The sequence below is a fragment of the Cariama cristata genome, unplaced genomic scaffold (genome assembly GCF_000690535.1).
Source record: "Cariama cristata isolate BGI_N322 unplaced genomic scaffold, ASM69053v1 scaffold40676, whole genome shotgun sequence".
Classification (NCBI taxonomy): Eukaryota; Metazoa; Chordata; class Aves; order Cariamiformes; family Cariamidae; genus Cariama; species Cariama cristata.
Genome location: NW_009622246.1, coordinates 2,313 through 17,429, shown reverse-complemented (window position 1 = coordinate 17,429; position 15,117 = coordinate 2,313). Strand labels below are relative to the sequence as shown.

General features: G+C 41.4%; 1 protein-coding gene across 1 annotated transcript; it reads left to right on the top strand.

Annotated features, from left to right (window-relative positions):
* The first annotated feature begins 1,670 nt into the window (after nucleotides 1-1,670).
* Nucleotides 1,671-7,629, top strand: LOC104156436 (serine/threonine-protein phosphatase 2A catalytic subunit beta isoform-like). The gene is made up of 7 exons (XM_009702269.1): nucleotides 1,671-1,742; nucleotides 3,433-3,642; nucleotides 4,158-4,331; nucleotides 4,525-4,614; nucleotides 5,081-5,242; nucleotides 5,994-6,112; nucleotides 6,877-7,629. The coding sequence occupies exons 1-7, from the start codon at nucleotides 1,671-1,673 to the stop codon at nucleotides 6,947-6,949; spliced, it is 900 nt and encodes a 299-aa protein (XP_009700571.1). The 3' UTR covers nucleotides 6,950-7,629.
* Nucleotides 7,630-15,117: the final 7,488 nt, after the last annotated feature.

The window sequence follows — 15,117 nt, the reverse complement described above, 5'->3', positions numbered from 1 at the left end:
AATGTGACTTTCTACCTCAGCAGTTGTTGTTGATGACAGCATTTTACTTACTACTTACGCTTTTCTTGTGTAGCTGTGTCTTACAGCTACATGGTTTTCCTGCATTAGACTTTATTGGTGCTTGGCTGTAAAATTAGCATTTATCAGTTTGAAGTGATGGGTTCTTTTCAGTCTTAATCTGTATCCATTTGCATTGGATTTTGAAATCTGAGTGTGTAGTGCTGAAAAAATAGTTAAGCTGTTTCAGAAGTCGGGCTTTACAGCTGTAAGGTAGTAGGCTGTTGATACCAAGTTTTTGCTTAAGTTAATTAATCTATTTTAAATCATGGAACACCACCACGAGTTAAACTTTCTGTGGTGCAGGGTACTTATGAGGATTGAGGACGTACAGAAGTTCAGGGCTGTCTTAATATTAAGAATTGTTAAGAACTGAAAAAAGACTGAGAAGTATAAGCGCTAATGAGCGTTCAATAAAAATCTGATTGTTTATCCTGGTGAGAGGCAATGAAGCCTGGATGTTTCAAAATGCTGATGTCAAAATACTGCAAAGTGTTGCACTGTTATCCTTTACGGCAATAGGTCACTGGGTTTTTGAAGTACGAAGAGTCAGGTGTGTGTCTCTTCCTTAGTTCTCCTTCATCGGGTGGTTTGGTCAAGGAGTACGGTCCTGTACTGATGGCTGCTGAAAAATGCTCTACTGCTGCCTCTCCGTGAGGAAGTGTAGGAGAGCTGCTGGTGGGGAGTGCAGTTTGTTGGCGGGGAGGGTGGACTGGGATGGACAGGGAGAGAGTTGTGTGATGTGGCTGAGCAAGTAGCATCATCAGGGAAAGCGTCAGTAAAGGGAGAGTGGAACCAGATGAGGTTGCACAGGGCGGTGTGTGGTCCAGTACAAAGTCAGGGTCACAGATACTTTGGTAGTATTAGTGATAGCTTACCTTTATGAAACTTGAGTTGTGAAATTGTAATATGACGTGTACTGTTGTCTTACCAACTTGTGGTTTTGTTATATTACAGTATGTTAAAACATTTTTTGCTTTACCCTTTTATAGGCATTGATTTAACGTGGAAATTTGGGGGATGGTTGATGGACCACTTGTTGGTGGCTTGTTTTCAGGGTGTTATTTTTTCCCACTTTAAGCTCTGCTAAGGCTCTCTTGTAGAGGCAGGTATGCTGCTTAGGCACTTCAGTGTATGCCACTGTTAATGCTATGGGACATGATAAGACTGTAAATGGACTAAGCGGTTCATAACACAGTATTTCATGAAACATCTTTCAGAACATGGAAATATTGAAATCCCTGCACCAGCATTCCTCCGCTGCAGGATTTAAATAGAGATTGCTGTTTTGCAAATTGACCTCGAACAGTCGTCTTCCATCAGAGTAGCTGTCTGACTTACCTGCTTGTTTGGTCATATGCATATCTGAGTGATTTAATATTTCAAAAACTGAGAAAGCCACGACTCTGTTGCTGAGAACTATGCCATTTTAATCTCTGTCAGCGTAAACGTTGCATACCTTTGATGAAAAATGAATGCTGCATTCTTTGTGCAATGCTTCCAGTGCGTTAAGAAGATACAATGGTGGAAAGCATTCTAATTAAAGAGTAGGGTTTTTTTATATTGAAGTGCTGTAAGCATCTGTAACGTTCTCTGTCAAAAGGGGAATTAAGATGGCTAATGCTTCTGAACGTAATAGCGTATTAGAAGAGGCTAAGGCTGTTAAAACACCTTCAAAACATCCGGTGAGTGTCACTGCATTAAAATGAACTTAAGTCAGGCTATCTTAAAATAAATCTACACTTTTAGCATCTACCACAAGCCAGCAATGACCTATCTTTAGTACTAGGCACGGCATGAGTGGAAACTGTCATGTGAGATTGACTTTTGATGTAAATATGTCTGCAGAGTGATTTAACTCTCTTGCTCATGCTGTAATATCTAAAGCTCTGTGTTGTGCAGGGTGCTTAACCACGGTTGCGTTTTTGCATTTCTTTCTGGTGTTGAATGAAATGTTGAATTTCATGAATCTCCATGATTAAACTGTGTATTGCTGGCACTTTCCTTGTTGGCCGTGGTGACCATGGTGGTTAGCCTCGACAATGTGCAGGAGAAGTGAGACCACTTTTGGGGTTCAGAGTGTCAGTCACTGTCCAGCAAATGGCTTCATGAATAGGGTAGAAACTTGGACACAGCAGCGTGTTTCTTAATAGCCTGGCTCATGTCAATACCCAATATTTAATATACTGCTTAGATTTTAAGTTCAAATGTTTCTTTCCTAACCTTTTAAGACCTAATACTCTTCAGATTATGGTGACTTTTTTTCTAGTGTTTCAAAATCCTTCTTTGCTTAGCAGAAACCCCCCCAAATACAGGTATGCTGCTTTAGCTGTCAGGTTAGGTTTGAGAACGTTAAGAAAAGTGACCCTAAAATGAATGTGGTGTTGCTCTTGCATCTGTCTCTTACACTGGTGTATGCTTCAGAATATTTTGGATTCAGAGTGGCCTGTGCATAGGTGGTATTTGGTGCTGTTTCTGCAAGTTTGTAGACACCTAGATTATAAAATAGAACAGTTTTTATGAAGTCTCTTATCATTCTGGAAATGAGGTAAAAAAGGGATCCTTCTTGAATAGGAGCAATGGCAGTTGAAAGGCATGGAAATCTTTGTAGATGGTAGCTTGTAAACTTGTTACTATTTGTACTTCTAATACCCTCTTGATTTAGAAAATTGTGGCATGTACTTGGTGACTGTTCTGAGAATAAACTGTAACAACTGGCAGTGCGATATGGTTAAGAAATTCTTGCATTGTTTCAAAATTACCTTTCTGATGCTATATTTAACTTCTGCTTCTTCATACGAATTGCCTTTGTCTGCAACTCTTATGTACAGAGTTTTGTGGAAGGAATGGTGATGACAAAGATGTTTCCCTACTGTGGTTTACAAAGACACAACTCAGTGTTACTTGTGTGTACCTAAACACAAAACTTGTTCAGAAAGCTTGTGCAGGTAACCCACCTGCTCTGCAATTGTTGATACCACCAGTTGTTAGTTACATTCTTGCTTCTGCTTTGTGTAGGACTCTGCCTTTGCGTTCAGAGATGTATGTATAGATGGGTGGCAGTCTTCTGAAGCCAGGACGTTGGAAGTGTAGAACTGCCCAGGAGCTTTTGCTAGCTGATAACAGCTGTGCTCACCTCCTGGAGGGAGAGTCTCAGTTTTGGCCATGTCTGAATTCGGGCTGTTGGAGAGTTGGAGATGAGACATTGGCATGATCCTTAGATTTAATTTCTCTTACCTCAAGCGCTTCAGACAAAGAAGGGCCAAGAGTTCATAAAGAGAGCAGGTAGTAGAGAGCTGGAGGTGGTAGAGCACACTTTGAATAAAATGACTGTTCATAGACGAATTCACAACATACGTGTCTTTTGTTTTATAGGCTAAAGAAATTTTGACAAAAGAATCTAATGTACAAGAAGTGCGATGTCCAGTCACAGTCTGTGGAGATGTCCACGGACAATTTCACGACCTCATGGAACTTTTCAGAATTGGAGGCAAATCACCAGACACGAACTATTTGTTTATGGGGGACTATGTTGACAGAGGCTATTATTCAGTCGAAACAGTCACATTGCTTGTAGCCCTTAAGGTAACTTTTCTTCTCAGCTGTACAGTTCTGCATAAAACATAAATATTTACTATCCTGACTACACTTAATGTCTATTACAATTTGCACTACATTTGGTATTATAGGTACAAAAACTGAAATGTTGTCTGTCTTAGTTTTCTAAGATACTTCTGAAAAAAAATTAATGTTCAGGTGCAAGCCTGAACTTTTTCTAAAATGAGTGCTGTATTTATTTTTTACTTGCCTATGTTGCAATCTTTAAGAATTTGCTTGGAGAGATCAGCTTAATGCACAGTTGTAGTGAAGTCCACTAGCAACAATGAGTAAAATTTGTAATTAATCTCAAAAGTATTTGGCAGCTGAAGATTTGAATGTATCATCCCTTCTTTTCTCAAAGGTTATAATTGGATCTTCATCTTAAAAAGGGTTTGGTTTTTATTGCTGTATTGATATATGACGGGGGTGAGGGGTGCAAATTCTGGGTTTTTTTGGAAGACGTATGTATTTTGATGCCTCTAAAATAAACTTATGTTTAGGTCCGTTACCGTGAACGTATCACAATTCTTCGAGGGAACCATGAAAGCAGGCAAATCACACAAGTATATGGTTTCTACGATGAATGTTTAAGAAAATATGGAAATGCAAATGTTTGGAAATACTTTACAGACCTTTTTGATTACCTGCCTCTAACTGCCTTGGTGGATGGCCAGGTATGTTGGTGTTTGACAAAGTTAAATGTTACTAGTCATAAAGGGAGCTCGTAACACTGTATTCTATCAGCTCTCAGCTTTAAAGGAATCTCTTGCAGATTTTCTCTTAATCATTTACTGTAAACAATTATGATTACACTGATACAATTCATGTAAATGAATGAGATAGATGACATTTATCTAACTCTTCCAGATTTTCTGTCTACATGGTGGCCTCTCTCCATCGATAGATACACTGGATCACATCAGAGCACTTGATCGCTTGCAGGAAGTTCCCCATGAGGTACTGAAAAACAATTTTCTAAACTTGTGGGAGTCATGATTCAGCATATATTGGGTATTTGAGTACACAGGCCGAAAACGAAATTCAAACAACTTAGCAGTATGAAAGTGCCTGTCTTCCTGTTCTAGTTTCTTGAAGAAAAATTAAGGGGCATGTTCTTGTCTAAAGAAAGAAACGTATTTTAGTGTGCCTAGAATCTCAACAGGTACGACTTAATGATCTCAGAGGTGAGAACTACTTCTATGAAAATTCTTCTCATTCAGGTTAACTTCTTGGTAGTATTTCAAGTGATAACTGCACTAGCTGTTGTAGTTGATAGGGTTGGGTTTTTTTTTCTGAAGTCTCAAAGAGACACTGCAACAATTTGTGCAGGGTTGCTGTGTGTGCAGGTTTTTTGTGGTTTTGTTTGGTTTGGGATTTTTTTTCTTGCACTCCGTTTTTGAAACATGTTCTATATCTCTTACAGGGTCCAATGTGTGACTTGCTATGGTCAGATCCAGATGATCGTGGTGGCTGGGGAATTTCTCCTCGAGGTGCAGGTTATACATTTGGACAGGATATTTCAGAAACCTTTAACCATGCTAATGGCCTTACGTTGGTTTCAAGAGCTCATCAGTTGGTAATGGAGGTAAGCAGGATAGCCTGCGTCTTTAAACTTTTGGTTGTGTAGTCAGTCCATTAATACTCTGTGTGCCAGAGATGTGCATATGCTGCTGTGACAACTGATGGTCCAGAAACAACAGAAACTCTATTTTGAGAGTATTCATGTGCTACTAAAGGAGTTTCTCAGTTTGACAGTGGAGTAACCTTTATTTTGGCCTTTTTTCTGAAAATTTACAGTAACATCCCAAAACAGACTTCAGTAGATGTGGTATTACATTTCTGTGTAGATATTCTTAGACATAAATGCTGAGTCCCTTGATAAGAAAATGCACACAAATTTGTGTGCCTTGAAAAAAGATGTATTTTTCTTTTTTGCCTTGGATGTGTGTTTTTGTTCTTAGTCTGGCAGTTAAGATTTTTAAATGTATGTCTGCATTCTGGTTTTGGTGATCACAGCTGAAGATACAGAATAGATTGTGTGCTTCAGAATTGCTGTTTAATTTTTTAACGCTAATGCAATGGAGAATTCTTGCTGATTTTTTTTTTAAATGTTTAGCTCCTGCTTACTAGTAAGAAGGAACATATGAAGGCCAAAATTCCTTTTTACCCTTTTTTTGTCTCAAGAAGATAAAGATACAGCCTTAATCTTATTTAAAATGACACTAGAAATGCCACTTAGGGTTTTGCGCATTAAAAATTTAGTTAGTAGTTAGATGGTTATATGGGGTACAACAAATGAACTTGGCTGTCATAATTTTTTTTTTTTTCCTCTCCAGGGGTACAACTGGTGCCACGATCGGAATGTAGTAACAATTTTCAGCGCTCCCAACTATTGTTACCGTTGTGGCAACCAGGCTGCAATCATGGAACTTGATGATACTCTAAAATACTCCTTGTAAGTATGCTTAAAAATGAGGATTAGGTTGCTCATGATTTTAAGATCGTTGCTGTGGCAAGATACTACTTAATTATTGTGTTAAGGTATGCTTTTTCTCTATATGCTTTTGGGAGGTGAATGTGGAACTGTTGGGTGAGTCGCATCTGAAGTCTTGAAGTCAAATATCTGGAACAATTGGTGTTGACGTCTTGACTTGATTAAAGTGAGGCTCCTTGGTTTTGTTTTTTATAACGAGTTTAATGAAATACTATAGAGGTATGTGTTTTGAGAGTAGGAGTACTACTGTCACGTCTGAGGTAATGCACTCCTGTCAGTCTAGGGCAAGAGACTTTTGGAATCTTTGAATTCTTCAGTTGTTAGGGTGTCGGCATTTTTAATGAGGTTTCTAATTAACTACCTCAGCAGCAAGTTTAGTAGTAAATGAGGCAAAAGCATGTGTAAACTGCCCTCTTTGACAATTACTGAAGACTTTAACTTTCTAAGTATATACTGATGTTTACCAGTTTGAGTCTTAAGCTAAGATTCATTTCTCTCCAGTCCTTCGTAGTAATCGTAACAGGAGTTTAAAATCTGGGCATTATAAATACATAGTAGGAGGAGGAGTGGAAGAAGTTGAACACCTGTTCTAGAAGACTTTAATTGGTTGAAAAAACTTGAAAAGACTTACCTGTGTTAAGAGCACAGCTACTGTAATTCACATATGAAACGTACCTGAATGTAAGCTGAACTCTTGCGGTTTCATTAATATCTATGCTTTTCAGTTTGCAGTTTGATCCGGCACCACGTAGAGGTGAACCGCATGTTACTCGTCGCACCCCAGACTACTTCCTGTAAAGAGATTTTAGACCTGTACAGTATTGCCATGAACCATATGTTGACCTAAAGAAAATGGGAAGAGCAACAGTAACTCCAAAGTGTCAGAAAATATTTAACATTCAAACTTGTTTTCACATGGACCAAAAGACGTGCCATATTCAAATACAAAGCCTCTTGTCGTCAACAACTGTGACCACTTTAGAATGAACCAGTTCATTGCATGCTGAAGCAACATTGTTGGTCAAGAAACCAGTTTCTGGCATAGCGCTATTTGTAGTTACTTTTGCTTTCTCTGAGAGACTGCAAATAATAAGATGTAGACATTAACACCTCGTGAATACATTTAACTTTCCATTTAGCTATAGCTTTATTCAGCATGACTGTAGATAAGGGTAGCAGCAAACAATCATTGAAGCTTAAAGAACATTTTTAAAATAAGTACCAAGGCCTCATATTTGTTCTGAAACTGTTTGTTTGTTTTATTTTCAGGGAATACTGTTTAATTTAATTGTATTGATTTTTTTTTTGTCTGCACTCAGTTCCCTTTTCCACTCTTTGCCCTACCATATTGTCCCTTGTAATTGTCCAAGGATAGTGAATTACTTTGAACAGAACTGTTTTTTTCTGTAAAACAATGTTACTGCAGGACAGAGCTGCAGTGTTTTTCATAATAAACTTGTGAACTAAGTATGGAAAAACGTCAAATTCTAATTGCATCTCAGGTCAACTGTGGTTTAATAAACTAACATGTAGCTGGATGGGTTCTATAAACTTGCATAGAAATTTCCACCTTCAGTAACTAAAACTGAGGTGATTGGAGCGTGCTGGAAAACTCTGACCTTTTGAATTCTGTCCCAGGGAGGTGCCTGGTCATACGTTGTCATGCGGCTGAGAACAGAGCTCGCTTATTACTGACGTGTCACTCTCTTTCTTTTGCTCTACTGAAATATTCAAAAATGGAAGAATATAAGATCACTTGATTGATTGAGCATGGCTTTTTTTCAAGTGTAAATCTAAGTTGGAGTCATTTACTATGTAGGTGCTAATACTTAAAATCATTTTCTGAAAAACTAAGAATAAAACCAGTTTTCTAAATATTAAAGGAAATAACTTGAAATTTAGTACTACGTGTATTGCCCAAGCTTCCATTCTGAAAAACAGTGGTATGTGGTTTATGTTAACTTCTGTTACAATATTTCCTTTCTGCTAATTTGTTTCAGAATTTGAGTCCCCATTTGATTATTTTGTTCAAATCAGAAATTCCAATATTGTGCCGTCTTAAGGCTTGTGCTTGAGACTTACTGGGCGTATCTTAAAAAGACATACCTGGCTGTTGTTTTAATAGAGGACTCTTAATATTGTTTAAGAGACTTTAAATTCCTTGGGCGTAAGGTAGATTCTGCAACAACGTAGAGGATTTTTTTTTTTTTTTACACTGCTTGCTTCTAAGGCAAAGTACAGAAACTTTGCAAATTGGCAACTTACCTGGAGGCCCAATCCTAGACACACTTCCTGGGGCTCTCTTGCTTTTCTGCTGGAGGACTGCTTAATTCTCTGACTGGCAAAGAAAGTGCTGCATTTCACTAGGCATTACTTCATCCCTTTTCTGAAAGGCTCGAGTGGTTGCTGCTTTCTTCAGCAAAAATTCAGTCTTGTCCTGTAGGTTGGGTTCCAAATGGTTTCTGGAGAGTGCTCGGTCTTCTGCAGTTTGATCTCTTACAGGAAGAAGTGCATACTAAAAATAAGTGCATCTGAAGTGTCGTCTTTTAGTATATCGGGAACTTTTGCTTTGATCACTACTAAAAAAAACATAATCCTTTGCTGTAGAGAGAGTAGTTCACTTTAAATTCCTTTTGCATGCCATCCTCTGTAAATGTTTTTGTAGGTAGAACTTTGTGCCTTAATTGACACCATTCCTGCAAGAGTAATGACTTTGCCCTATTTTATCTTTTCCCTGTTACTTTAAGTGGTGTGACTCATCTCCTGCCCGGGGAGGGGGCAGTCCGTTCGTTCTGTTACTGTACACAAATGCAAGCAGTTGCTAAAGTCAATGGAAGATGTTGAAAGTCACTCCAGTTTTTGCACTTTCCCCCATAATTGCGCTGTGACTGGCTGTTAGGTTTCGTTGAGAATATCAAGTTGTGAACAAAAAGTTGTTATTCTGATGGAGATCGGCCACCAGCAGTACTAACCAGCTAAAAGCATGCTTGGAAGATTCAAGAGGAGAAAGAAAACTTCAAATGTAAATAATTCCTGTCTGATTTATTGGTAGCTGTTTGATTAGTTCACCTGAGCGAAACGTCCTTCACTTCAGACTGTGATGATGCTGACTGCAGAGAAAGGAGCACGATTAGGATCTGTATTTGTTTTGGGGATCAGTGTTGATGTTTCCTCCTTCACTGCAAAGACTGGTGAATTCCATGAAATGTAAAATAGGAGTAGCTGGAAATCCCATATTGTGGTAGTTCAGGTTTTTTTTAAGCAGGATAGTTAAACCCAGTGTTTAGTGAGGAGCGCTGACACTGGGGTTTAAATTGTTAGAAGGCAGTCATGAATGAAACTCGACATTTTTCTATGAACTGCTCTAAAAACTTCCTCTTTTTTCCTTCTGTCTCAGAATTTGGATAGAATCAGTAGACTCCTGCTGTTGCTGGGCAGATGGGGCAGGGTTTTGAGCTTTCCATACTGCGTTTTACTTAAGTCACATGTAATGATGTCCTGTCACTTAGCCATTTATCTGAATTTGTATATCAGACTGAAGTAAGCACCCTTCATTTGTGGAGACCTGTCCTTCTGAACAGACAAAATTACACTCCTACACAGGAAAACATTCAGTAGCTTTGTTTTTGAAAGAAAAAATGAGACTTGAAAAATGAGTTTTGAAGTGTATAGGTTTGCCAGGTTTTTACCCCTTCACACTTTGTACACCATTCTTCTGTCACCATCCTGTGCTCTATTCCCTCCTCCCACTGCCCGCTCTCTGCCCATTGCCTCCTGGCCAGCGGTCCCCGATGGCTGGGCTGCCCTGGTGGGCTTCTTCACAGAGCCCTGGAGAGCAGGGACGGTGGCTGCAGCAGCCCCTGCTCCATCGGTGACCAACAAGGCACGCTACCCGGGCAGATGGATGTTTTTTCCGAGGTAAACCCGGCGCACGTGTTTGTCGGCTCAGGCTTGTGTCAGATTGTTTCCAGCTGCTGACATTTGCATACCGGTTCGGTATCCCTGCTTCAAATGCTTGGGCAGCGTTACCTATTTTAGATCTTAGGCTAATAACCCCAGAAGGATATTTGATGCAGGGGCAAGTGAAGACAGACAGAGTTAGTTATCTAGTTAGTTATCTTGTTCTTCCCTGCGTGTCTAGGTGATAACAGAATAAATCCTGCCTTGGGAACAAGGTGCTGAATGGACGTACTGCTGATGAAAGCTCTGACATTTCATCTGCCTGTATTTCAGCCTGGTTAGTATCAAAAGTCCATTTGGAAACATTAGTAGAGAAAAGATTTCTGAGAGTTACAGATGCCTGCCAATCCATGTTTCCAGGTTCCATGTGAAGGTGTGGAGGTTTCTTTTGGGCTTATTTTTGGGTTTTGAGGGTTTTTTTTAGAATAGTAAACATAAAAATTTCAGTGTTCTAAGAAGTAGTTGTACATTAAGAGCCTGGGACAAAGCCTGCTCTGGCAGTTTAGAAATTCAGCCTGAATCTTAAAGGTTTTCCTCACATACAATACAAAACCAGAACTGTTACGCAAGCGCTAGGATTATTTTGGGTCTTTTTTTCATAGTTCAATAAACACATTCCTCTGTTTTTCTCCTCTCACCCCTTCATTTCCTTGGTAATACTGGAGCGCAGTTCCTGCTGTCGGAGGAGCCGTGACCTAAGGAGCAGGAGGGGGCTGAAGGATAAATGCACTTGTTCATTTGGGAAAAATGTAAGAAGAGGCAAGTGTGATCAAATCACAATTTTGAATTTCAAATGAAATGCTGCCCCAAATTCAATTAGTGGAAGGTGTGCCTGCAGGCTCACCACTTCCTTACGCACCCATCATGCATTCCTTATCACCTAATCTTTAATTGCTTCTTTTACCCGTATGCTGAGCGCTCATGGAAACTCAAGATAGGTTTTAGGGGGTTTTGCATAGGTTAAAGCAGTTTTACACAAGAGAAATGGCTTTGTAGTATTGAGTGGTTTTTGTAACCACACACGGTTTATATGAGCTTAGATTTTTGGAGCAAAATGTTTGCAAGCAATAGTTTTTGAAGTCTTGTAGAACGCATAGGGTGCCTTTTGTATGCTACTGTGATCACTACGTGGAGCGTTGGTTCTCTGGAAGTTCCAGGAGAAGGCTGGAAACAGGTAAAGTATTAAGTAAAAATGACACTGGACTGTAGAAATCTTTCAGAACCTGTGAATACGCTCCAAAAGCCCTGCAGAGTAAGCAGTTCATGAGTCAGCCTGCTGTGGTTTTTTAAAAAGTTATTTTGGTGCTCTAAGTCATTTGGCTGTACTCCTTTTGGATGAGAATAAAGGCAAGCTGCTCTCTTGAGCAAGGGACCAGAGTTCTTTGGCATATATACAGGGAAAAAAAGGCTGAAACAACACTTTTGGTTTTAAATTAAGCAGTGCTGCATGTTTCAGCATCTTAAAACCTGTGCTGTGGCTTAAAAGCTTTATTCTTTAAGATGGGTTGAACTACGGCTTCTCATCTGTTAATGATTCTATGGTGAACAGAACTGCTTTTGGATGAAGATTAAATTGATCGCTGCTGGTGTATAAAACAGTAATTACTAATAGTACCTAAATATTATATAGGTATAATTAGCCAACATATAAAACTAGGTTGGACCTAACATCTTTTAGAATAGGAGGGCACTATAGCACTGAAACAGGTTAACTGGCAAGGCTGCAGAATATCTAGGCTTGGAAATTTTCAGGACTGGGCTAGGAAAAGCCACGGCTGAGCTGGCATGGGTGCTAGTGCTGCTTCGGGTGGCAGAGAGGTCCCTTCCAGGTGACATTTCTGTGTTTAAACCAGGATCTTACTGGGTCATGGCACATGAGACTCGGGCTCAGTGGTGATCCTGTTAGTTCATTCATCAAACTGCTGTGAAGCTGTCAAGACTTTGGTTGTGGTTTGCAAAACATCAACTAAAAGTTCAGGGGGGGATTTTCCGATAGCTTCAAACCGGTATCGGTTCATTTGTTGTGACCTTGCCAATGTCTGTGTCATGCCACCTCAAGCCACCCTGGGACCGGTGAAGGAAGAGGAGCAGCATGATTAGGGCCTTTATTTTTCAGGAGCTTGAAAAAACACCCACCACGCCCCTGCCTAACGATAAAACTTGCTGTGAACACCCCTTCTTTATCATAGCAGTCAGCGCGGGATGGTCAGTGACCACTGCTCTCTTCTGCCTCATTTTACAAAGAAGAAGGGAGCCACTGGAGGAGCCTTGTCCAAGAGGATCCTACGGTGTTGATTCCACGCTTGACGCATTTTGCAGGCAGCTTTGCTCCTTTTCCACCACCGTGTTTGTCCTCGGGGAAGAAGAACGCAGCCCGCTGCTGCTGAAGCGGGGACCCCTCCCCAGGAGAGGGGTGCCACGGCTCCCTGGGAGGCTGCTCTCCTTTCTTCCCCTTCTCAGAGAAAGGCTGGGGATGGGTTCTCTGTTGTGTCTGGTCCTGAGTTTATCGAGCTTTAGCTCAGCCATCTCAAAATGTTACCGGACTGTCCCTTTCTGCCTGCGGTCTCTTTGAAAAATGCTTTGAATTAGCCTGACTTCTGAAACACGCTATATTTATTCCCACGGACTTTGAAACCTCAAAGCAACTCCTCTTTATCATCTGTGGCATCAGAATCTGCTTTTTGCCCTTTGAACAGCTCCAAGGTTGAAGACCAGCGCCGTGCGACCCCGTAAAGCTGACCCAGTTCACTTACTCTCAGGTTTGGTTATCAAGGATCTTGACGATTCTATACGTCGCCACTTAAAGTCGTTCTTGAGACTATTTAAAGCAAGTCCACTCTTTTTATTCCGCTCGTGGAGGACGGATGAGCGCATCTCTTCGGGGACGAGCCCTGCTGACCGCTTCCCCCCCTCCCTCCCGTCCCTCGCAGCGAGTCCCGGCGCCACCGCGTGGCTGTGCCACCCGTGTCCCCCGCCGTGACCGTGACCACGGCGACTGCGGGAGCCCAGCTTGGCTCCTTGGGAGCCGTCCGAACGAGCTCAAAGGGTGCCAGGGCACAACCGGTACCCCAAACCTCGTCTGTTTAAGTGGGTGGAGGGGGAGTGAGGATGAGGTTGGGAAGTAGATGCTGCAAATAGGCTTGAGGTAGGTGCGCCTCTATTTTTAACCTCCCCCCATTTTTAGTCTTCTAAACTATCTTGAATCCCTGTAGTTATGTAAGGGGAATGTGAGTGTTGTTAGAGGAAGAAACGCAAGCTGATCAAGAAAAAACCAAAGAGTTGGCGTCTGCCCGACAGGATTTGATTATGGAGTTTTGTCAGTCTGTCGGTGTGAATTGGGCTCTCATCCAAGCGGTGGGCGCTGCCACCCACCCTCTTGTGTTGCTGGGGTACAGCTTGGATGGAAAGCAACACTTTCTCAAGGATGCTCCTGTCGTACGAGTTTTGATGAAGTGGAAGTGCAATGATTGGCTTTTTCCAGAGATGTACTGAGAACAAGAATTTTCCTCTTCTGCTGCTGTGTTCTTGCAAGATTGCTTTAAACAACAGCGACACAGGCCTTTGAGCTCAGTGATGTCTTTCTACCATCTCTCTCACATGAATAATTCTGATGTCTTCTGTTTTTATGCTGAACCAGTCAGTTGAACCTTTTTTTTAAACTTGTTGATGTGGCTGTTTGCAAAAATGTTCCCCATCTTTTGTACTCCTGAAAAAAAAAACAGGAGAATTTTTGCAGCTCCCCTACATGTAGATTAGGTTCTTCAGATTCGATGGTCACACCTCGCTTTCCAGCAAATATTACCTGGCTCGCTCTGCTGGAGCAGCTGGGCTCTTGGGACCCTCGAGTCCAGCCTTGCTGGCCCCATCCCTGTGGTTCAGGGAATCCAGGCTGAGCTCTGTGAAGTTTCCCAACTTCTTGATGGAACAAAGTTGAGCTCTTGCAAGCCTGGTTCTCATTAGGCTTTGACAATCCCACGTCACGCTTGTGGTATTGAAAAACACTCAATCAGTGTGTTATCTCTATGGTCTCTAAATCACCACCAGCACCACAAAAAAAACCCCAACAAAACAGTTTCTCTGTAAAAGTGGAGAATGTGAGGTGTTTTGAGGGGTGGGAGGCAGAGTGATTTTTGCCTGAGAGAAAGAGCCAGGAAGAGAATCCGAGGTTGTGGAGCAGATGCAGTGCTGTGTCCGGGAGGCTGCTCCCTCATGTTTGGCGTGTTAAAATCCCCTTCCCCCTGCGGCTGCCTCGCTGCTCGGCTGGCTGCGCCCGCAGCCCAAGGGATGCTGCAAGTATGTAGGTCAGAGCTCTTCTGGATCGGGTACGTGTTAAATCAAGCTTGCGCTGATCTTGGTTGCTCCAGTCTTTTCAGGTATTTGCTTTAGAGTTCAGCTTCGTCCTTCCTCCTCTGGGTTCTCAGCAGTAAAAGGCCCTTAATTGTAATTTATCTGTGGCCGATACGTGGTGCGATTATCTTTACGGCTCAGGGTGGCAATGCCTGGGTTTAGGATTGCTTGCATTGCAATGATTACCTACGTGCGTAACGATTGAAACTGGGCCACCCATTTTTTGAAAAATCTTGTTCTTTGCCTTGCAGCTTTAGCGAAGGATGGGTCTTTTGTGTTACAAATACTGACTTACTCGCAGGACTTTGGCTATCGAGGCTGCAGCAGCTGCTTTTTCGCAACAGATAACAGAAAGCATCTGGACTAGCTGGGGAGGTTCATTGTAGGCTATGTAGGGCACAGTGGGAGGTGGCCGTCGTGTGATTATGGCATATCTGTGACAGCCATCTGCCACTTTTTTTGGGGTGTGGAGTGTTTTTGTTATTTTAACTTTCCCAGACTTCTAATTCAACAGCTAAATTCAAAGTCCACCCTGGACTGAATTTTCTCCTTTAGAAAGCTGTAGAGAGCTGTATCAAGTATAAAGCTCATCGACAGTATCGCTTTGAATTAAATTCATACACAGACCGTAATTAAGCATGGAACTTAGCTCTCTGCCT